Here is a 23,228-nt window from a genome sequence, read left to right as displayed (position 1 = left end):
GTGGAAACTGTTCTCAGCTCTGATCTGTGCACGAGAGCTAGAATACACTGCCGTAATTTAAAAGATCACACACAAAAGCTTTAATACAGCGAGAGAGAGATGGAATTCAGTTTTATTTTGTCCTCTCTGAAACTTCCATTTACACCGTGGCCTCGTCTATCAAAGAGGAGGAGGAAGCAAAAGCCCTGCCTTATACCATAGAACTTAAGTACTCATGTACTTGACAGAGGCTGCAGGATACTTGTTTCTCCAGTTTTTTGGCTCCAAGAGATTACACTTTCAGTACCAGTGTAGTGAGGAACCACTGGCAGGCTGCTGGAAATGTCTTCTGGATTAGTCAGTGTACCATTTCATAAAGTGCTTCTGGAGTTAAAATCTGTCACAGCTGTCAAAAGTGTCCACACTTTTGCAACAAAGGATAAAAGAATCCCAATGGGTGATTCACTGAGTTCTCCCCAGCTGGGTGTCGTTATTGGCACTGCTTTAACCTCCAAGGCGCTGGCCCTCACCCCAGGCGAAGCCTCCTGGCCGCTCTTCAGGTAGGGGATTGTAATTTGGATCCTCATCTGGTGTATCAAAAATAGCCTTCCTAAAAGACAGGTGACAGACACAGTTTAGTCGCAGAGTCATCTCAGGTCCTGGCAACACAAGGTCAGCTGGGCTTCCAGCAATGGACAAGCATAATACCCTCTGCCAATCAGTCATCCCTCATTATTTAACATTTGTATTCACTTTTACCTCCTTTACCAATTTTAACTACAAAAGCAACACATGTTAATCATAGAGAAAAGAATAAATAAGTATGAACAGAATATCCTAAATCTCCAAAGATAACTAGTATTGCTTTAATTATTTTAGGATAATTAAATGACTGGTAATTTTGCAAAAGTTAGATCACATGACTTGCTTTGTAACCCGCCTTTCATGGAATTTATCATAAACGTCTCCTCATGGCCAAGGTATCACCCAAGTGTCCATCAATAGATGGATACACAGAATGTGGTACACACAAATAATGTAGTATTATTCAGCCTAACAAAATAGGGAATTTTGACTCATACTACAGCATGGAAGACCCCTGGTGACATTATGCTAAATGAAACAAGCCAGTCACAAATATTGTATGATTCTGTTCACATGAAGTACCTAAGTAGTCAGAATCATAACAAAAAGTAGGATGCTTGCCAGGGACTTGAAGGAAGGAGAAGTGGGAAACTGTATAATGGGTACAGAGCTTGTTTTGCAAGATTAAAAAGACTTCAGGGCTCATGCTGTAGTGTAGTGGATAAAGCTACCCCCTGCTGCACTGGATTCCCATATGGGCGCCAGTTTAAGTCCTGGCTACTCTAATTCCAATTCAGTTCCCTGCTGATGGCCTGGGAAAGCAGTGGAAGATAGCCAAAGTCCTTGGGCCCCTGCACCAGTGTGGGAGACCCGGAAGAGGCTCCTGGCTCTGGATTGTCCCAGCTATCCACTGTGGCCATGTGGGGAGTGAACCAGTGGATGGAAGACCTCTTTCGCTCTCTTTCAAATAAATAAATCTCTCTCTTAAAAAAAAAAAAAAAAGACTTGTATGGATGGTGGTCATGGTAGCACAACAGTGTGAATGTACTTAGTGCCCCAGAGCTGCACATTTACAAATGGTTAAGAGGGGAGCCACTCTTTTGGTGCAGTGGGTTATCTGCCACTTATGATGCTGGCATCCCACATCAGAGTGCCTGTTCAAGTCCTGGCCACTCTGCTCCTGATCCAGCTCACTGGAAGTGAGCCCAGGAAAGCAGTGGAGGATGGCCCAAGTGCCTGAGCACCTTCCATCCTCAGAGGAGATTCAAATGGCATCCCAGGCTCCTGGCTTCAGCCTAGATTAGCCCCGGCTGTTCCAGCCATCGGGGGAGTGAACCAGCAGACCAAAGATTTTCTCTGTCACTCTGCTTTCAAATAATAAATAAATCTTTAAAAGAACATAAGAAGGGATAGTAAATATCCAAGACTTTTTAAACACGTATATTACATAGTAATTCATAATCTAATTAAAGAATGACCCATTAAACAGTATCTTCTATTTGCACTCATATAGAATCCTAATGTCAACAGTTGATAACATTAGAAATGTATTTGAAATTAAAAAAAAAGATTTATTTATTTGAAAGGCAGAATTAGAGAGGGGAAGAGACAGAAATTTTCTATCTGCTGGTTCACTCCCCAAATGGCCCGGAGCTTCATCCGGGTCTCCACTGTGGGTTCAGGGGCCCAAGCGCTTGGGCCATCCTCTGCTGCTTTCCCAGGTGCATTAGCAAAGAGCTGGATCAGAAGTGGAGCAGCTAGAGCTCAAACTGGCACCAATACAGGATGCTGAACCCAGTATACCACAATGCCAGCCTTGAAAACATTTTTTTTCCTTAAAGATTTATTTATTTATTTGAAAGGCAGGGTTACAGGGTGTGGGTGGGGGAAGAGATCTTCCAACTGCTGGTTCACTCCCCAAATGGCTACAACAGTCTGAGCTGGGCCAATCCGAAGCCAAGAGCTTCTTCCAGATCTCCCATGAGGATGCCGGGGCCCAAGCACTTGGGCCACCTTCCACTGTTTTCCCAGGTGCATTGGCAGGGAGATGGATCGGAAGTGGAGCAGCCAAGACTCAAACTGGTGCCCATATGGGATGCCAGTACTGCAGGCAGCAGCTTTACCCACTATGCCACAGCACCAGCCCCTGAAAACTTCTATATACAAGAGTTTAAAAGGGGATTTACTGGGCCTGGCACCATGGTGTAGCAGGTAAAGCCGCCACCTGTGGTGCAGGCATCCCACATGGGCTGCTGCTCCACTTCTGATTCAGCTCCCTGCAAATGTGCCTGGGAAGTGCTTGGGTTCTTACACCCATGTAGAGACCAGGATGGAGTTCATGGTTCCTGGCTTTGGCCTGGCCCAGCCCTAGCCAGTGCAGCCATTTGGAGAGTGAACCAACAGATGTCTGATCTCTTGTCTCTTCCTCTTTCTGCCTTTCAAATAACTAAATAAATAAATCTATGTTTTTTAAAAAAGGTTTATGTATTATAAATATGAATTATAGTTAACGATGACATGCTAAAGTAAACAGAGAATCTGAGCACACCAGATTAGAAAGCTGGATGAAGGACTGATATGTAAAAAGCAAGAACAGTAAAATGTTAACTGTAGATATCCCATCATGGGTAAATGATGTTCACTGAACAATTTTTTCTGAGTTTCCGTAAGTTTGGAATTTTTCATAGTAAAATATTTGAGGGAAAAACTAGAATGAACTATGTGAAGTTGTACAAAAGGTACTTCAAAATTCTGTGGAAAAATGAACTTAAAAGGTAAATTTACTTTGGTACAAAAAACAGAGAAATCAGGGGCTGGTGCTGTGGCATAGAAGGTTAAGCAACTGCCTGTAGAGAAAGTATCTAACATGGGTGCAGGTTCAAGGTTCAGCTGCTGCACTTCTGATCCAGCTCCCCGCTAATGCACCAGAGAAAGCAGTGGAAGATGGCCCAAGTACTAGGGCCCTGCACCCATGTGGGAGACCCAGAAGAAGCTCCTGGCTTCAGCCTGGCCCAGCACTGGCCTTTGCAGCCATCTGGGGAGTAAACCAGCAGATGAAAGCTCTGTCTCTTTCTCTCTCCTCTCATTCTCTGTATCTCTGCCTTTTAAATAAACACATTTAAAGGAAAAAAAAAAAAAAAAAACAGTGAAATCAAGGCATAGTTTTCTCATAATCACTTCCCATAAACTTTCTGAAGATCTTTCATGTTAGTTTTTAAAATTTATTTAATTAATGTTTAAAGATTTAATTATTTATTTATTTGAAAGTCAGAGTTACACAGAGAGAGGAGAGACAGAGACAGAGAGACAGAGAGAGAGAGGTCTTCCATCTGCTGGTTCACTCCCCAATTGGCCGCAATGGCCGGAGCTGCGCTGATCAGAAGCCAAGAGCCAGGAGCTTCTTCCAAGTTTCCCACGTGGGTGCAGGGGCCCAAGGACCTGGGACATCTTCCACTGCTTTCCTAGGTAATAGCAGAGAGCTGGATTGGAAGTGGAGCAGCCAGGTCTCAAACAGGTGCCCATATGGGATGCTGGTGTTTCAGGCCAGGGTGTTAACCCGCTGCGCCACAGTGCCAGCCCTTAATTTATTTTATTTATTTGAAAGGCAGAGTTACAGAGAGAGAGGGAAAGAGAGAGAGATCTTCCATCCACTGGTTCACTCCCCAGATGGCTGTAACAACCAGGACTGGGCCAGACCACCAGGGGTTTCTTCCTATTCTACATGGATCAGGGCTCAAGCACTTGGGCCATTAGCAGAGGCTGGATCAGAAGTGGAGCAGCCAAGAATTGAACCAGTGCCCATGTGGGATGCAGGCACTACAAGTGGTGGCTTTATCCATTATGCCACAGCGCCAGCCCCAAGACCTTTCATATTAGAACTGGCAATATCAGTAAGAATTTATGTTTTTAAAATTAGAGAGACCTGGCCAGCGCCACAGCTCACTAGGCTAATCCTCCGCCTTGCGGCGCCAGCACACCGGGTTCTAGTCCCGGTCGGGGCGCCAGATTCTGTCCCGGTTGCTCCTCTTCCAGTCCAGCTCTCTGCTGTGGTCCGGGAGTGCAGTGGAGGATGGCCCAAGTGCTTGGGCCTTGCACCCCATGGGAGACCAGGAGAAGCACATGGCTCCCGGCTAAGGATCAGCGCGGTGCGCCGGCCGCAGAGCACTGGCTGCAGCGGCCATTGGAGGGTGAACCAATGGTAAAGGAAGACCTTTCTCTCTCTCTCTCTCTCTCACTGTCCACTCTGCCTGTCAAAAATTTAAAAAAAAAAAAAAAATTTAAAACATTAGAGACCTAACAATAAAAATGTACACACATACACACACACAATTCCACTGCTCTGTTCACTGAGATGATCCGGGAATTTTAACACTCCAACAGCAATAAGCATTATCTAGCACCCAATCCTTGGCTTTTAAATACCATTCTACACTAAAAAGCAACCAGGGCTTCTAGAATAAGCAGCTGATGCTACGACTGGGACAAGGAGAGTACAGGATGAGCTGGGGGTAGTGATGGCTCAGTAGTTAGGTCCTTATTGGCACCCACAGGGGAGGCTCGATTGAGTTTGTAGTACTTAGCTTCAGCCTGACCAATGCCCAGCACTGTGGGCACTTGGAGAGTAAAACAGTGATATTAGAGATCCCTGTTTTTCTGTCTCTCTCTCTCACAAATAAACATACTTAAAAATAAGTAATAAATTACTAAAAAAATAATAATGGTAGGGACGTCTTGAAATGGAGTAGGGACAGTTTGAAGTGGTTCCCATTGGCCCAATCTGGGATAATATGAACATCCAAACAATGACAACAAGGGGTTGTAATCCATAAATAAAATATAAAAACCAAGAATCCAGGCAAATTTAAATGAATTGAAATTGGGTACGGAAAGAGTTATTTATACAGTTTCAAAGTACCCTCTCAACAGGTACAAAGGGAACAAGAGCAACTCTATGGTGAAGACCGGCAGATGCCTTAATCAGTCAATCAAATAATTACCACCGCTGACAAATGACAAATCAAAACCCTGTGCTAAGAGGCCGCAGTTAGCATCCAGTGTCATGGCCGGAGTTGTGATACAGCAGGGTAAGCCATGGCCTGCAATGCTGGCATCCCATATGGGTGCTGGTTCAAGTCTCAGCTGCTCTAATTCCAATGCAGCTCCCTGAGAAAGCAGCAGAAGATGGTCTAAGTCCTTGGGCCCCTGCACCCACATAGGAGACCGGGATGGAGTTACAGGATTCTGGCTTCAGTCTGGCCTAGTGCCACCCCTTGAGACCAGTTAGGGAGTGAACCATCAGATGGAGGACTTCTCTCTAACTCTTTCAAATAATTAAAATTTTTTTAAAAGATTTATTTATTTTATTTGAAAGGGAAATTAAGAGAAAGAGAGAAGAGACAGAAAGATAAAGATCTTCCACCCTCTGGTTCACTCCCCAAATGGCCACAACAGCCGGGCCAGGCAGAAGTCAGAAGTTTTATCTGGGTCTTCCACATGGGTGCAGGGGCCCAAGCACTTGGGCCATCTGCTGCTGCTTTGCCCAGGTGCATTAGCAAGGAGCCGGATCAGAAGTAGAGCACGGTCCCACACTGCGGCGTAGCAGGTAAAGCTGCCACCTGCAGTGCCAGCACCACATATGGACAACAGTTTGAGTTCTGGCTGCTCCACTTCCGATCCAGCTCTCTGCTGTGGCCTGGGAAGGCAGCAGAAGATGCCCAGGTCTTGTGCCCCTGCACCCACACGGGAGACCTGGAGGAAGCTCCTGGCTCCTGATCGGCGCAGCTCCTGGCCGTTGCAGCCAATTGGGGAGTGAACCAGCGGATGCAAGATCTCTCTCTCTGTCTCTCTGTCTCTGTCTCTCATCTCTCTGTGTAACTCTGACTTTCAAGGAAATAAATAAATTAAAAAAAAAAAAAAAAGAAAGAAAGAAAGAAAAAGTTAACAGTGGGGGCCGGCATAGCAGGTAGCAGGTAAAGCCACTGTCTGTGACACCAGCATCCCATGGGTGCTGGTTCAAGTCCAGGCTAGTCCAGCTCCCTGCTAATGAGCCTAGGAATACAGTGGAAAATGGCCCAAATCCTTCAACCCATGCAGAAGCAGCTCCTGGCTTTGGTTCAGTCTTTTCTGACCCAGCCCAGCCTTGGCCATTGCAGCCAGTTGGGGAGTGAATAAATGGATGGAAGACTGCTCTCTCTCTCTCTGCCTCTCCCTTTAACTCTGCCTCTCAAATAAATAAAATAAATCTTAAATAAAAAAGTATGCTATGTCTGAATAGTGGGATTATCTATGGATGATTTTACCTCTTCATTCTGCAACAAACTCTCTATAATGAAAACTCTCCCCCACAAAGTGAGCCCCTTCCAATGTAGTGTCTCCCAAGGACACCGAATTCAGAAAGGTCCTAGTGATCAAAACTCTACTGAAGCAACTGAAACGCAAAAAAGGAGAAGAGACTGGCTTAAAAATCATGTGGCTGCTCGGCGGAACGAAGCCATTGCCGCTCTACTTGGAAATGCCTGCTTGGCAGGCGAGAAATCCCACCACCAGAAACTTCTCTAGTCAGCTGTGCTCATGTTGCCATGTCACCTTTTGAACAGCAGCTTTCCTAAAGCCAGGAGTTTCTGGTCATCAGGACAGCGATTACCGAGCCACCCACCGTGACACCCTGAGCTTGTTCCCCTTGCTCTTGCCATGCCCTGGCAGAGACTGCTCCTGCCCAGTGCAAATGCTCCACCAATGCAGCTGATTGCTCAATGTGCAAATATTTACTGACCTGTGTACCAGGAGCCTTGGGAGCCCCAAGAAAATGCAGGTCATGGGCCCTGTCCTGGTTGGTCTGCAAGGAACACGTAATCTGTTGGTAAATACTCACAAAATAGATGGTGTTTTCAGAATTCTTATTCCACCAGGCTGATTGGGAAACACATCTTCCAAGAAAAAATATATGTGTCCAACTGCAATACCTAGAGTCAGCGAAAAATCAAGGATGAGGCAAGGGATTAAAATTCATTCGCAGGTGGGCCTACCAATAGAAACTGCTTACGCTTAGAACAAATGTGATTACTAAAGGTTAATGAGCCAATATTGCAGTCTTTGAAATGCAACTATTAAACAATCTTGCAATGGCTGTACGTGAGGCCAAACAGAATAAACATGGAAAATAGTGACAAAATAATCTTACAGGTCAAATAACAGAAATAGCGGTAAGACTCTTACCCAAGAGGTCCACAATGATCGAGTTCCCCAACAACAAGGAAAACCCCATGAGCACCCAGGGCAGAAAGGGGGCCTGGAAGTTGAGAAGGCCAAAGAAGTTCATGCGGACATACGGGTTCCTTCGGCTCCACACGTAGACCAGCATTATCGTGAAGGCCTGGCCCAGGAAAACTAAGCTCACAAACAAACCAAAAAGCTAGCGAGTGGCATTAAGGAAAACACCAACACTCACAGTATAGTAGGGAAGACTGGACAAGAGAACCAAAAACTGTGCTCTAAGCAAAGTCTGAATTGGAAAAGCCAAGCAGTTACATCTTCAGAAAAGAAAGAAAGAAAAAAAAAAGCCTAAAAATAATTACCCACAACTGTCATGCAAAAACCTGCCTGCTTGGGCTGAATAGTCTGGATTTCAGCTACTCCAAATCCACATTCTGCTTTGGTGAAGTTCTTGCCTCTTTGGAAAATGTGTTGATTTCTGGGCCAGTAATTACACCAAAGCATACTCACCATCAATCAGCACCTTTACAGGTGAATGAAGCCAAATGGCACAAAACTGTCTTTTCAGACAGGACTCCGTCCACGTCTGTTCACGTCTGTTCAACAGAGCAGACTTTAAAAAAAAAAAATTATCAGTTCTTATGAAGACGAAATGTTCTAGCAATCTGGTTTAAAAGTGAAAGACACTCAACAATGATACGACTGAGATGCTTAACAGTAACCCACCTGGGTTAAAGTTCCTCTGCTTTTCGCTCAGAGGAGAAAAGCATCCTGTGGGACCAGTGTTGTGTGGCATAGTGGGTTAAGCCACCACCTGCAGTGCCAGCATCCCATAAGGGCAACAGGTCCAGTCCCGGCTACTCTACTTCTAACCCAGCTCCCTGCTAATGCACCTGGGGAAACAGAAGATGACCCACGTCCTTGGGCCCCTGCACCCACGTGGGAGAGCTACATGAAGCTCCTGGTTCTGGCCTGGCCCAGAATCGTCTGTTGTGGCTTTTTGGGGAATGAACCAGCGGATAGAAGATCTCTCTCTGTAGCTACCCTCTGCTCTGTAACTCTACTTTTCAAATAAATAAAATAAATCTTTAAAACAAAGAAAGAAAGCAAGAAAAGAAAAAAGAAAAGCATCCTGTCCAACCTCTAGGCTTGGCAAGCTGTTGCAGAAAGCACGCTGTAAAATAAATGGCAGTGCCCAGAAGCTAAAATCTGGAGGTCTACTTTTATCGCTTTGTTCGAAAGAGCTGGTGAATCATGGGAGACAGATGAAAAGCTTTAAGACGACACAGGGAGTTCCTGAACATTTGCCGCATCTGTTCTGTTGAAGGATACAGTCATTAAGAATCCACCAAAAAGGAACATAAATACAAAGTCTGCTGTCCGGCCTCGGAATGAGCCTTCTTCTAGCATTCGACAGTAACGATATCTTAAGTTCCAAGTTAAGAAAATGGTAAGCACACAAATATGAAGAAAATAAAAGGTATCACTTACGTACAGTTAGGTTCCACATTATCTGTACGAAGTCAGGCCTTCCCTTCTGTAAGAATGCTTGGGAACGGGATCACTCCCTACCAGGCCTTCTGGGCAGGCTCACGACTAGCACTCCAGCTAGGGAACCACTGCACAGGCTGCGTAAGAACGCTCCTGGGCACCAGCTAACCCTTTCCAAATTTGCATCGTCTTCCCCACACCTTAATCCACAACATCCTTGCTTCTCCACCACCTTACTTGGAAGACATCCTTACCCAAAAACCTGCGTGAAAAACTACAGTTCCAGGCCAAGTTGAGTATTTCTCTACTCTGGTCAGTAAAGATGCACTACAATGAAAACACTTTATTAGAAACTTACCAGACTGCTACATGGGAGACACAGGAACTCATCTTAGGACAGGAACGGTCTCCCTTTTAGAAGGCCCTGTGTTCACAGCAGGTGAGCTGGGCTGTCACTCCTGTCTTAATCAGAGCGAGCAATGGGTAGAGAAGCAATGTCCTTGCTCAGTGGCCCCAAGAACCACTTCACCACAGCCCAGCTGCTTCTCTCTTCCGACAGACCAGAACATGGCGAGCCCGGCAGACATGACGACACTGCGTCTTCAGCCAGTAGAGCCAGTAACCGAAATCCAGGGGGATTTCAAGTTCCCCATTCCTCATGAGCCTATGCCCAAATGAGTGCCCACTAAGTTAACCCAATTTCTACGGCATTCAGGTTGTCTTATCAAGTTTTGCCTGTTGTTATTTTGTAAGTATGCCTCCATTCTCCCTCCCTTGATCAGAACAGTCAACAACTTGAGGGCAGAAATGACATCTTTTCAAGGTTAAACTTCCCATTTGAACAGTGGGGTACAAACATGTTCCAAACATTACAATTTAACCAACAACTCTATGTACCACTGACCTAGAAGTTACAGCTAGGATTGAATAAAAAAAAAAGTGACAGGATTAATACTTGTAGTGTCAACTTCCTATTATATTTTCCTAAGTAAGCCTGGAGTTTTAATGCTAAATACACTTAATAAAGGATACAGAAAAATCATGTTAAATAAAAAGTTGAATCCAACGGGCCCAAAGAATAAGAAATTGGTGATTAACCTCCATATCTGTTAAAAAAAATCAAGAGAAAGATGGATTAAGTAAAATATATTAACAGGAAACATTTTTATACTAAGATGGCAGAAACATCCCATGACTATGGTGGCACAAGGACCACAGATGGGGGAATAAGTCTGTTCTGAATCAAAAACTAGGCACATACTCTAACACTGGATTTTTGTGCTGCTCTAGTTCAAAGTCTGGAAGATATAACTTGGATCATGAAATTTATATGGACAGAACATTTGAAATTTTAATTTCCTCTAAAAAAGCTCAGACCATATGGTGAGGCAAATTATGGAAGAAGTTTGATGGGAAGACTAGGTTAATTTGAAGACTAGAAAACAGTGCTTCTATCTGTGTTGTAGCACAGTCTAATGAATACTCTAGAGATACCAGAGAAAAACTTCAGAGATCCACCATAAATCGCAAGAAATGTTCTACATTAGGTAGTCAGAAATATCCAGAGGAAAGACTAATGCTAAGGCAGACATTCAAGTTCTAATCTAAACAGTCAACCCCAGTCGAGAACGAATGCTCTAACAGTTAAGAGCCTAAGTGGTTTCATGGTGGAAGCCCTGACCTATCCTTCCTCACCCAACCCATCTATACCTACAACAACCCACATCGGTAGAGCATTTAAGGCTCCCCCCACAGTATAGTATCTCACTTGATCTTAAGTTCCCGTAAGACAAGCAGGCTGGTACTACTATCCCCATTTCACAGACAGGGAAACTAAAAGACTTGGCTAACTTGAAAGTGGCCTGCCTAAAGACAGGCAGCTCCTAGGCGGAGACTCTGATCTCAGATCTAGAACTCCTAACTTCACACGCAGATGCACGGTGCCATTGAGAGCTCAACCCCAGGCAAAGCCAAGCCAAGCAGGCAGCAGGAGGCAACGCTTGGCTAGAGCTACAGGTCCAGCAACAGCCATGAGAGCACTGAAGGAAGGAAACAACGTGAGATCACAGGACGGCGTTCCGAATCATGAAGTTCTTGAGAACTAGTGAGTACTACAGTTGAAATCACTCAGTCCTACAAATTAATTCCATCTAGGACTTTAAGGTCCTCATCCTAATGAGACAAGCATACGAATAACTGCAAGTAAGGGTGAGACATGCTCTAGTGCAAAGAATGGATCCAAGCAGGCCCACAAAAGATGCGCCTTGAAAGGCAAGACAGAGGCACGGGCACAGGGAATGAAACACATTTGGGAGAAAGGGGAGAGAGTGTAGACAGGCAGAACTACTGCCGCTTGGGCCTCTCCTCCACTCCAACTTCAGCCTCAATCATCATCCTAGCGCAGGAAAACACATGTCTAGCTCAGCATTTTAATCCACTCCCCCCCGTCATCTAATAAACTAGCATGGTGTTTTAGATGTTGGCCCTTTGGAGTTTTGTTAGCATGATCTGACCCCTGGAAAATGGATCAATTTTTTAAAGCACTAACAACTCAATTTTTGAACTGGCCCATGGCGAAAACACCAAAGTGGTGGCTGTGCCAAGGTAGGGAATGAACAAAATAAGGTCACTCCATGAGACTCATCAGACTCCTCCCAAACTACTAACACTTAACTGTAAACCAGCGATACACAAATACAGAAGCTAGACCCATCACAAGCATGCAGGTTTTTAGTTCCTATCCTTGCTGACTGTGATTTGGTTACGCGATGAGGAGTGTGAGGATCTCTTAAAAGTTCCCTAAGTGACCCTGAGGGGACTCTGTGAAGCTGCAGAATCGCTGCTTCACAAGACTTAAAGTCAAAGATCTTCACTGGGTTATTTTTCGAGACAGCATATGGTAGGGTTTGCTACGAAACAGTAAGCAAGAGAAGAAACGGGACCATTCCTCACAGTTGCATTGGGCTACTTACTTGAAAATGCTTAAAAATCAACTCAGGATTGAAGTACAACTGAAAAGGTGTGATCAGTTCCAACTGCTGAAATGGAAAAAGAGCTGCTTTCAGCATGTCAATCAGGAAACACAATTCCATCGTTTATAACAAAGGATGTAACAAATTCCAATTCTTAGTCACTCAGGTTGAATTCCTTTAAGTGTTTCTTCTTGGGCCAGAAGAAAGGGTTGGTAAAGAATTCCCTACATTGATACAATTCTTGCTCTTTGACACATAATACAAAACTAGAAAGACTGGGGTCGACCAGGTGTAAGTAAGAATTCTTACGGTGGCCAACACTGTGCTGTAATAGGTGAAGCCTCCACCTGAGACGCTGGCATCCCATGTGGGCCCCGGTTTGAGTCCCGGCTGCTCCATTACAATGCAGCTCTCTGCTATGGCCTGGGAAAGCAGCGGAAGATGGCCCAAGTCCTTGGGCCCCTGCACTCAAGTGGGAGACCCGGAAAAAGCTCCTGGCCCCTGGCTTTGGACCCACCCAGCTCCGGCTGTTGCAGCCATTAGAGGAGTGAACTGGCAAGTGAAAGATTTCTGTTTCTCCTTCTCTCTGTAACTTTGCCTTTCAAATAAGTCTTTAAAAAAAATTTTTTTTTTTTTTTTAGAAAGGAAAGACTGCAAGGTGGGCATCTGGCACCGCAGATGACATGAGACACCCACATCCCATTATCAGAGTGTCTGAGTTTAAGTTCTGCTTCTGCTTTGGAGTCCAGCTGTCAGTTAATGTACACCCTGCGAGGCAGCAGCTGATGGTCCAAGTACTTGGGTCCCTGCCAGCCAAGGTGGTAGACCCAGATTGAGATCCAGGCTCCTGGCTTTGGTCTGGCCCAGCCCTGGCTGTTGCCAGCATTTAAGGAGGGGACTAGCAGATGGAATATCTGTCTCTGGAATTAAAAATAAATAAATAAAAATGCTTAAAGGGGGCAGAAAAGGAATTTACAAATGAAGGTCTTAAAAAATAGTTTTAGATTGCAAGTTGAGGCCGACAAGGGAGGCAGGCAGGTGGTGATATTTTAGACACAGGACAGTTGGGCGCAGTTGCTAAGAATCTGCTCATCACACGGGCGCCAACTCCAACAGCTGGGTGACACAAGGCAGTGCCTGCAAATAACCAACCCTGGAGACCTTGCCACTGTTCCTCCGGCCAACCCCTTCTTTATTTTAAGACATTTCCCTCCCTACAATGCTCAACTTTCTAGCCTCAATACTTAAGTTTCTTCGCTACGCGGATCTGCGTCCCACCAGTCACCACCACACTACCACCTGGCCAGCGCCGGAGCTCCTGGGTGGGCGGCGCCCGCAGCTCTGACCCGCTATTGGTCCGACTTTTCGCTCTCGGAAACCGACACGACCCCTCAGGGATCCGCACATCTTCCTGGGGTCGCTCCGCAACCCAGAGTAAGCCCTGGTAGACCTCCACCCACCCCTGGGACCAGCCCCTTCCGGGCCTGCCGAAGCCCAAACTCCAGTTTCCGCGAGACCCAGTCATGTTCAGCCCGGATAATAAGAAGGTGGCTCTGCAGCTGCTCACCACGGCGGCGGTGGTGAGGACACAGGCGGTAGTGTAGGCGCGGCTGACCGGTGGGATCTGCAGGTACTCCAGCCGGAGGCTCTGGTACGCCATCTTCCCCACCGCCGCCTGCCCCCCACTTCCCCTTCCGCCAATAGGCCCGGGCGCCGGGGCGGGCTCCTAGCGCCCGCGGTAGCCTATTCGCTCCTGTCCAATGAGCGCCGCGCAATCAGCCAGCTACCAATCGTGGCGTCCCAGCCTTGCTTCTCCGCCCACTGACGTCAGCGAGAAGCGACTGAGTGTCGGTACCTTCTGCCAATCCCCGCTGGCCACAGCTAGCTTTCCCGCCTGACCCCTCTCCGTCACCAATCAGGATGCCCCTGCCCGACCGGACAGCCAGCCAATCAGGAGAGGGACAGCATCCCGCCTTTGCTTTCGTTCGCGGAGGCGCGCATCCGTCCGCATTTGGGTCAGCTCTCGCCACCGCCCATCTCCGGCAGCTAGCGGTAGTTTAAAGGAGGTGGCGGGAAGTCGGTGTCTGGTGGACCTCATCGCCCTGCAGGCCGCAACGGTAGGTGCCACGGGGCTGCATTTTCTCTGAGGAAGCGCGGAAAAGGGGCGGGACTGGACTAGGCATCCTAGCGGGGGCGACGGGGCGGCCTGCCGGGTCCGCCTCGCCGCCGGCCTGGCCGCTAGCTCCTACCTGAAGGTCCCGGCATGCCGCGGGGCCGCGGGGCCCGACGGGATGCGGGCTCCGGCCGGAAGTGGTTCCTGCCCTGTGGCTTCTGGGTCTTGTCCGGCGTGGTTGCGGGCTCTTTAGAAAGGAATCAAATAGAAGGCTGGGGTGGTTTCTATAAAGGATGTGAAGGGGTGACCCCAGGAGAAACCCCCCCCCCCCCGAGCATCACCCTCACGGCTTGTTGATAAAATAGTGATGGAACCTCGACAGAGCTTCGGCCGTGCCTGGTAGAGAAGAAAAGCAAGATCGGATTTTTTTTTTTTTTTTAAATGGAAGGTTTGCTTCAAGGGTGGGTCTTTCAGTGTAGGGGCTTGATAAAACAGTCTAGGATTGTTGGAAATGGCCAGGCAAGGATTTCAGAGAATCTTAGGGTGCAGATTGTCCTTCCTGTCGAAGCTTTGGTTCGTCTTTGGGGGAGTTCAAAATGATCCAGCCGTTTGAATAAGGAGACTGTCCTACTCTCAGAATAGTAAACTCAGAGTAGTGTAGACATCGGGGGCCTGGGGAGAGAGATGTAGGTAGTTTGTAGTGTCCGACCAGTGTGTGGGGCTAGGTGTTTTGGTTTTTGAAAACATACAACAATTTCACACATACCAAATTGGCAACAGGTAGAATGTTGAGTTTGTCAAGGGCTGACAAAGATATGAGAGAAACTTACTTACGTGCTGCGAGTGAGTGTAAAGCCAGTCTGGATGTGCTGGCGCTCATTTAGGAATGTTTAGTGAAACTGTGTTTCAGTAAACTGTGGCCCAGCAGTTGCCTGTGCAAAGGCCCTGCCAGGCCCAAGGGAGACCTCCTACGCAAGTGCTTGTCACAGTTTTCTGGCGGTGAGATGCCGGAGGCAGACCAGGGGTCTGTCACAAGGCAAGTGTGGTGTATGCAAATGATAAAACTGACGATGGGTAGGATGCTCCTTGAGATGCCTTCATCCCACAAGACATCGCCTGGCTTCCGTGCCCCGCTCCATCGATTCCAGCCTCCTGCTAATGTGCACCCTGGGAGATGCAGGTGATGGCTCAAGTACTTGGGTTCCTGCTACCTACATGGAAGACCCAGGTGGAGCACTGGGCTCCTGGCATTGGCCTGGCCCAGTATGGGCTGTTTCAGACATCTGGGGAGTAAACCAGCAGATGGGAGATAACTGTCTGTCTCATCTTTCTGCTCTTCAGTAAATAATATTTTAAAATATAAATAAAATGGATGGAATACTTGGGTCAGAACCAATAAAGTAAACTTGACTATAACATGAAATGATTGCAAACATGAAAATGTAAAGATAATATACAAAACTATGTTTTTCAAGAATATATATCTAGCGCTTTTTTTTTTTTTTTTTTTTTTTTTTCTGGACAAGCAGAGTTAGTGAGAGAGAGAGAGAGAGAGAAAGGTCTTCCTTCCATTGGGTCACCCCCCAAATGGCCGCTATGGCTGGTGCGCTGCATCGATCCGAAGCCAGGAGTCAGGTGCTTCCTCCTGGTCTCCCATGTAGGTGCAGGGCCCAAGCACTTGGACCATCCTCCACTGCCTTCCTGGGCCACAGCAGAGAGCTGGACTGGAAGAGGAGCAACCGGGACTAGAACCTGGTGTGCCGGTGCCGCAGGCGGAGGAATAGCCTAGTGAGCTGCGGCGCCAGCCATCTAGTGCCTATTTTTAAAAGACACATTTATTTATTTGAAAGGCAGAGAGAGAGATCTTCTATCCAGCGGCTTATTCCTCAAATGGTGGCAAATGCTGGACTGGGCCACACTAAAGCCAGGAGCCAGGAGTGCCATCCGGGCCTCCCAAATGGATGGCAGGGAAGCCAGGCACTTGAGCTATCTTCCACTGCCTTCCCAGGCCCATTAGAAGGAGCTGGATTGGAAGTGGAGCAGCGAGATCTCAAACCAGCACTCAGGTATGGGATGTTGGCATTCAGCTGCTTAATCTAATGCACCACACGCTGGCCTCATCTAGCAGCTATTAAAGGCAAAGATTAATTGAAATGGCATGTGTTAAAAACACTAGGTTAGGTTCCTATTACGGATGAGAGATGAGATGAAGGGTCAGAGATAAGAGTATCTAGCATGGACCAAGAAATAGGAATGGTCACGAACTCAATTCTGCATATAGATGATACTTACAGGGAACAACCATGTGGTTACTAGTGGTCAGACAGGGGGGCAGGATCATATTTCCCTAGATGTTTACTTTTGAAAGGAATGACTCCCATACTTTTTTTTTTTTTTTTAAAGATTATTTTATTTGAGAGGCAGAGAGAGAGGGGGGTTTTCCATCTGCTGGTTCACTCCCCAGATGGCCGCAATGACTGGAGCTGTGCTGATCCAAAGCCAGGAGCCAGGAGCTTCTTCTGGGTCTCCCACATGGGTGCAGGGGCCAAAGAACTTGGACCATCTTCTGCTTTCCCAGGCGATAGCAGAGAGCTGGATTGGAAGTGGAGCAACCGTGTCTCAAACTGGCACCCATATGGGATGCCGGCACTGCAGGGTGGCAGCTTTACCCACTATACCACAGCACCGGCCCTGACTCCTAGACCTTTCAAAAAATAAGTCAAGGTTATAAAGCTGACAAGAGGTTATCTAATAGGGAGTTTTTCAGATGATTAGATTGAAAGATAAGGGGATTCAGGACATTGGTGATGGGGTGATTCAAGTGATAGATCTTGGGGCCTACAGTAAATAGGGAAAGCAGTGAAGTGGGAGAGCACGAGTGACAGGGTCAGAGGGCGTAATGTGAGAGTGTGAGTGAGAAGGACCGCATACAGAGTCGTGGGCCAGAAGGAGAAGCAGTTGGCAGGGGCTGGCGTAGGGGTGTTCACAGATAATCTAGTGAGGTGGCCAAACAGTGGAGATGGAGGCTACTGAAGGGCAAGAGGCTGTTGTTACTACAGATGCCTTAGCTTTTCTTTGTTTGCTATCTGTAATGTACTTTATTACATTCCTCAGATTTTTTTTTTATCCAAGTGAAATTTCCCTTTTACATTTGCAGATCTTTAACAATCAGAAATAACATCACCAGATACGCCGCGATGTCTGTTGATCCGATGACCTACGAGGCCCAGTTCTTCGGCTTCACCCCGCAGACGTGCATGCTCAGGATCTACATTGCGTTTCAGGACTACCTGTTTGAGGTGATGCAGGCTGTGGAGCAGGTCATCTTGAAGAAGCTGGATGGCATCCCCGGCTGCGAGATCAGCCCTGTCCAGATTCGTAAATGCACAGAGAAGTTTCTTTGCTTCATGAAAGGACGCTTCGATAACCTTTTTGGCAAAATGGAGGAGCTGTTTTTGCAGTTGATTTTGCGTATTCCCCCCCACATCTTGCTTCCTGAAGATAAATGTCAAGAGTCGCATCCTTGTAGTGAGGAAGAAATCCAGCTTCTCCAGCAAGAGATTGAACAGTTACAGGAAAAGTATAAGACTGAGTTACGTACCAGGGAGGCCCTTCTCGCAGAATTAGAAGAACAAAAAATTGTTCAGGCCAAACTCAGACAGACATTGACTCTGTTTGATGAACTTGAAAATGTTGGCAGAGATCGTGGAACTAATGATTTTAGGGAGGGTTTGGTGTTTCTGGTCCAGAACTCCAGAAAGCTGCAGAACATTAGAGACAATGTGGAAAGAGAAAGTAAAAAACTGAAGATATCTTAAGTTCTCATTAGTAAAAAAGAAAGAAGCTATCAAAAATAGAGTGGTAAGGACCTTACAGCAGTGACTGTCCAGGCCAACCACGTATCTTACTAGGTTTTGTTCACCTGATTATATTCCACATCTTCCTCTTTTTTGATGCAGTCTCCTGAAAGATCTCTGTACTACCTTGAAACTGGCCTATAAAGATCTTTTCCTTAGAGGCCGCTAACAGGTGGGAAGAGATTCTTGGTTCAGTAATAGCACAGTTGGGTGCATAAATGAATAAGTGAACTCATGGCCAGTCAGAAATATTTGTGAAGTTGTGTGTCAGTCGTGAGTTTTTTGTGGCCTTGACCCTTTGGGCCCGTTCTGTGGCTGAGATGGGCTAAGCAGGTGACTCCGTGGTTAACCGGTCCCTGCAGTGTGCCTCAGGCAGCAGTGCTTCCTCTTGCCTGGTAACTCTTCGTACATGAGGAAATTGGTAACTTTTAAAGAGCAAGTAGTATAAGAAGACAATTTTGATCTTCACTAAAGAAAGAAGCTGGTTTTTGTTTTGTTTTGTTTTGTTTTCAAAGTCAATCCTTTCCATCACTAAGGCTCTGGTGATGTTAAACAACTTAGTATTTTGGAGTCCAGCAGAAGACCTTGGACAAAAAAGAAGTGGATGCCACTGGAACAGAAAAGCAAGCATGGAGCATACCCTATAGTGGAATTTATATTTAGTATTAGGTGCTTATGCCAATTCTCTGATACTTCAGGTAGTTTTGGAATCTGCCTTATATGTAATATTTAATTAAATTATTTGTCACTCTCATAGGCGTCAAATATTCTGTATCCTTGGATCACACAAGGAAAGGGGAGAAATGTAGGTAGTGTTGCTTTTTAGATATTGCTTTCCCTCCATGTCTTCCCAAAGAACAGATTTGGAGTTTGTCTTTGATGTAGAGAAGAAGTAACTTGGGTGTTAATATTTGTGATTATTCATAGATTTTGAAAGCTTGTATTTACCAGGAATATGTTTATTATCAAGAAGTCCTTTTTACAAATCCTGTACATTAAATATATGCATTTTTTAAAGCTTGGTTTTTTATTTTCTACTGTTTATAATACAGTATGTTTCTTTCCTCGGTGTGGCATTTTACCCCTTGAATACCGTTTTCACATTGGTAGCTTAGTCAGAATCTCCTAGTGTAGTGGATTGAGTAGTGAGTGATTCCTTCAAAGACACGTCCTAATTCCTGGAACTTGTGAATGTTGCCTTGTTTGGTAAAAGGGTCTTAGCAGGTGTAATTAAATTTGGGCTCTGGAGATAGGAATCATCCTGAATTCCCTGGGCAGGCAATGAATCCAATAACTGTCCTTCTAAGGAAAGCAGAGGCAGGGTGCAGCCAGCTAGGCCACCACTAGAGAAGCCTGCTGACCTGGCCCTCGCTGGTGTTTGGGGAGTGAACCAGTGGATAGGAGATCTGCCTCTTCTGTCAGCCTGCATTTCAAATAATTCAAAGGAGAGCGATTTGAGACGAGTGGGAGGCCTTCTGACCACAAAGGAGGAATAATGCCAGCAAGTAAGGAATGCCAGCAGCCACCGCCAGCTTGAAGAGGCAAAAGACAGATTCTCCCTCAAGAGGGAGTATGGCCCTGCTGACACCTTGATTTTGGATTTCTGACTTCCAGAACTGTGAAAGCGGTTCTGGCATTTTAAGCCAAGTTACAGCAGCCACAGGCCTGGTGCGAGCAGCATATTGAGATAATCATAGGAGTGCAGGCTACCTAGTGAGGAGACAACAGCTGAAGCTTTATTGGCTTCACCATGCCGTGCCAGATAGCTAAATCCCAACTGTCTTCCCCAATAGTATTCAGAAACCACTGCTCACTTTGTGTCCTGGTACCTATCTACCCCAGCGATGCAGTACATAGTGGGACAATTGCCCACCTGGCTCTCCATTATCGTTTGTGATCTGCTGACAGTGAATGCAGCATTCATGACACTTCAGGGTTTTTTGGGGGGAGCTATTTTCTTCCTGTCACATGCTGTTTCATGGGGTTGTTTATTTTTTTTATTTATTTGACAGAGACAGAAAGGTCTTCCTTCTGTTGGTTCACCCCCCAAATGGCTGCTACAGCCGGCGCTACGCCGATCTAAAGCCAGGAGCCAGGTGTTTTTTCCTGGTCTCCCATGTGGATGCAGGAGCCCAAGCACTTGGGCCATCCTCACTCCGGCGCCACAGCAGAGAGCTGGACTGGAAGAGGAGCAGGTGGAACTAGAACCCGGCACCCATATGGGATACCGGCGCTGCAGGCGGAAGATTAACCAAGTGAGCCACGGCGCTTTCCCTGGGGTTGTTTATTAAGGTGCTGCATCTGCCTGCTGACATGGTGTAGTGTGTGAAGCCGCTGTCTGCCACGCCAGCATCCCGTATGGGCTCAGCCCTCGCTGTTGCGGGCTATCTGGGGAACAAAGATCCAACTGAAAGCTGGAAAACAGAGATGTGTCACCTTGGAGGTGTGATCTTGGGGGAACAGTTCCACTGACTGTTGGAGAGCAGTTACTCTAATAATCTTGGTCTGAAGCATGGGCTGACAGCACAGGATCCCACACTCGCGGCACTGAAATCAAGTGTAGAGGGCAAGCTATCAGATCACACAGTGATGGATGATGAGCAGTCAGAAGTGGGAAATGACAGGGCCCTGATAGTGGAAAACATCTGAATTCATAAAGACCCAGGCCAGGTGGATCAGGGGACAAGGTCCTGAGTTGGGGGGTTGTACTAAATCGGAAGTGCCTTGATAATAAAGGCAAATGGGAACTGTTCCTGAGGAGCAGGAGCTAATTCCAGGGTGGGCTAGTGGCAGACTGCTGTCAGCGGCGGTAGCACTGGATGCTTGCGTGTTATGGGGATTTGATATGGAGAAAAATGCCACTGAGGTTTGCATAGCTATGTAGGGAGGTGCTGAATGCCGGAATGCTGGGTCATAGGGTGAAGTGTTTATCAGGGGCTGTGGGGTGCTAGGAAGATGGTGGGTTAACAGTTGGAGCAGACTAGGGAGTTTGGGTCCACTGCATGGTTGGAAATTAATGGAGAACTGAAAATACAGGAGATGAAGAGGTGATTTATTCCATCAGAATACACGCAGTTACACTTGTCGGGTAAAGGAGTTGCGGTGGCTGAGGATGCCCTTGGACGGTCAACTTTCGGGAGTAAACAGAGACGACAGTGGGTGAATAACCTGCTACCATGGGTGCTGGTATCAGCCCATTTGGGTCTGAAATGATAAGCCCCAACCAGAACAGTGACAAATTCCGCATATCCCCAGTCCTCTAGGACAGTCCTTCCGTGGACCCCAGCCAGCGCCCGTCCCCAGTCTCATTCCGCGGACACATGAGGTCCGAGCCTGCGTCCCGGGAGTTCCACAGTCGCGGGTCCCACGCAGCCCCGGACACGTCCCGAGCGTGGCATCCTGGTGGGACAGCTCTTCTGGTTACAGCTCTCGGCTCCATCAGGCAGCCGCAGCAAAGCCCTAAGGCAGGAAAAACGCACACTCCGAGTCAGTGGAGACCCTGGGGGACGCGGCACGTCACCGGACACGCGCCACTCACCTTGTCCGGAGCTCCTGTGGTGCCCGCGCTGCGTGCCCAGGTCCGCCGGCTCCCTGCGCTCTGAGTTCTGACTGCGCCAGCTCCGACACATGGTGGCTGCCCCCGGGGGCGATGCAACATCACAGGGCTCCAGCGCAGCCCGAGCCGGGTCGCCCACCCTCCCCGCGGGCCCTTCTCTGCGAGGCCCGGGGCTGCCTCCTCTCTTAAAAGATTGCTGGGCTCTCTGTGTGTGCTCCCCGTCACAAAGCAATAGGGTTCAGGGACATCGTCTTAATTACAAACGGGGTTCAAGCGCACCTCTAAACGCCGGGTGCTGAATGTGCCCCGTCCCCTACCTGTAGCTGCAAATAGCACGCCACTCCCGCCACTTATTTCACTACGGGCCAGTACCTGGAATCTTCCCACTGATGGACAGCTAGATAAAAGACAGCAACAACAGAGAAGGAACACGCAACGAAAGCTGGGTGAAGGGTGTGCGGCGCGGTCTCCCAAACACAATGCTGGGCTCCTCCCCCCTGCTGCCTCCCCGCCTCCCCGGCCCCGCGCCGGCCACTCAGGCCAGCTGTAAATGGATATAGGTGAAGATGCAGGAGGTAATGGAGAAGGCGATGGCCGCGTAGATGAAGATGGAGAGGTGCGGAAAGTGGTCGAGATAGCAGCCCTCGTCCAGGGCAGGCGCCTCCTCTTTGGGCGGGGGGCGCGCGGCAGCCTTCAGGGACTGCCCGGTGCGTGGCCCCTGCGCCCTCCCGCCGGCTCGCCGAGGCCCCTTCCTGCCCGTGGCCGACGCGGACCTGGGCGCACGGGTGGCGGGCGGCTCTTCTGGAGGAGGCTTGTCAAACAGGCCTTCAGACTCGGGGTCGGAGTCCGGGCGCATCGGCTCCGCGCCCCAGGATTTGCGCTGAAAGAGCCCGTCAGCCATTGGCACGGAGCGCGCACAAGCTGGGCCTGAGCGGTCTCGTCCCGGCCAGGTCCGAGCGCAGTGGGCGGCGGCGGCGGCGGCGGCGGCGCCTGTATTTCTACCACCCGGGGTGGGGGCTGCAGGGGGCGGAGCCAGCGGGGCAGGGGGCCTCTGCAGGGTCCGCTGGGCCTCTCAGCACAGGCGCCGCTTCCCCTGGCTCCGCCTCCCGCTCGCTGCCTGTAGCAGAGGTTGGCTCGCCGGGTTCCAGCTCCCTGACCGGAGACTCTCAGGTCCCCGAACAGCCAGGTGTGTCTCCATGGCAACCAGACAGGCGGCGTGCGGGGGAAGAGGCGCTAGCCGCTGGCTGGGAACCCCGGGAGCGAGAAGGGGTCTTGGCACGCAGGAGGCTGGAATGCAGACGGCCAGGCTCCCAGCTGCGTAAGGAGGCGCCTTAGGGATTAATGAGTTATTCCTCATTTTAAAATAAATATTTGTTGTGGGTTAAAATTTGTTTTTAATACATGAACAGACACATAATTCTGGTAGGGAACTTCAAGCTTAGCATCATAGGCAAAAAACAAGA

General features: G+C 47.9%; 3 protein-coding genes across 8 annotated transcripts; 1 reads left to right on the top strand and 2 right to left on the bottom strand.

Annotated features, from left to right (window-relative positions):
- Nucleotides 1–84: 84 nt before the first annotated feature.
- On the bottom strand, nucleotides 85–14,518 carry DERL2 (derlin 2). 5 transcript variants are annotated; one of them, XR_007911447.3, is made up of 7 exons: nucleotides 13,807–13,923; nucleotides 12,240–12,305; nucleotides 10,300–10,373; nucleotides 9,109–9,202; nucleotides 7,780–7,975; nucleotides 7,337–7,526; nucleotides 85–589 (listed from the first exon to the last, which is right to left on the bottom strand). XR_007911447.3 is itself a non-coding variant. In XM_089318257.1 (7 exons), the coding sequence occupies exons 3-7, from the start codon at nucleotides 10,308–10,310 to the stop codon at nucleotides 484–486; spliced, it is 498 nt and encodes a 165-aa protein (XP_089174383.1). In that variant the 5' UTR covers nucleotides 10,311–10,373; nucleotides 12,240–12,305; nucleotides 14,489–14,518; the 3' UTR covers nucleotides 85–483. The 5 variants fall into 5 exon arrangements, 3 of the variants coding, with proteins under 3 accessions (XP_089174383.1, XP_002718887.1, XP_051681286.1); XM_089318257.1 differs by lacking the exon at nucleotides 13,807–13,923 and adding an exon at nucleotides 14,489–14,518 and having other exon boundaries at nucleotides 7,436–7,526; XM_002718841.6 differs by having other exon boundaries at nucleotides 7,436–7,526.
- Nucleotides 14,079–19,226, top strand: MIS12 (MIS12 kinetochore complex component). 2 transcript variants are annotated; one of them, XM_008270849.5, is made up of 2 exons: nucleotides 14,079–14,356; nucleotides 17,510–19,226. In XM_008270849.5, the coding sequence occupies exon 2, from the start codon at nucleotides 17,550–17,552 to the stop codon at nucleotides 18,168–18,170; it is 621 nt and encodes a 206-aa protein (XP_008269071.1). In that variant the 5' UTR covers nucleotides 14,079–14,356; nucleotides 17,510–17,549; the 3' UTR covers nucleotides 18,171–19,226. The 2 variants fall into 2 exon arrangements, with proteins under 2 accessions (XP_008269071.1, XP_089174382.1); XM_089318256.1 differs by lacking the exon at nucleotides 14,079–14,356 and adding an exon at nucleotides 14,542–16,418.
- A 2,014-nt stretch (nucleotides 19,227–21,240) lies between these two features.
- SMIM48 (small integral membrane protein 48) lies at nucleotides 21,241–22,866 on the bottom strand. The gene is made up of 2 exons (XM_008270851.5): nucleotides 21,748–22,866; nucleotides 21,241–21,668 (listed from the first exon to the last, which is right to left on the bottom strand). The coding sequence occupies exon 1, from the start codon at nucleotides 22,664–22,666 to the stop codon at nucleotides 22,301–22,303; it is 366 nt and encodes a 121-aa protein (XP_008269073.1). The 5' UTR covers nucleotides 22,667–22,866; the 3' UTR covers nucleotides 21,241–21,668; nucleotides 21,748–22,300.
- Nucleotides 22,867–23,228: the final 362 nt, after the last annotated feature.

Source organism: Oryctolagus cuniculus, chromosome 17, assembly GCF_051225735.1.
Source record: "Oryctolagus cuniculus isolate XC-2025 breed Fujian yellow rabbit chromosome 17, ASM5122573v1, whole genome shotgun sequence".
In the NCBI taxonomy this organism is placed as follows: Eukaryota; Metazoa; Chordata; class Mammalia; order Lagomorpha; family Leporidae; genus Oryctolagus; species Oryctolagus cuniculus.
This window is presented reverse-complemented; position numbering and strand designations above follow the sequence as displayed.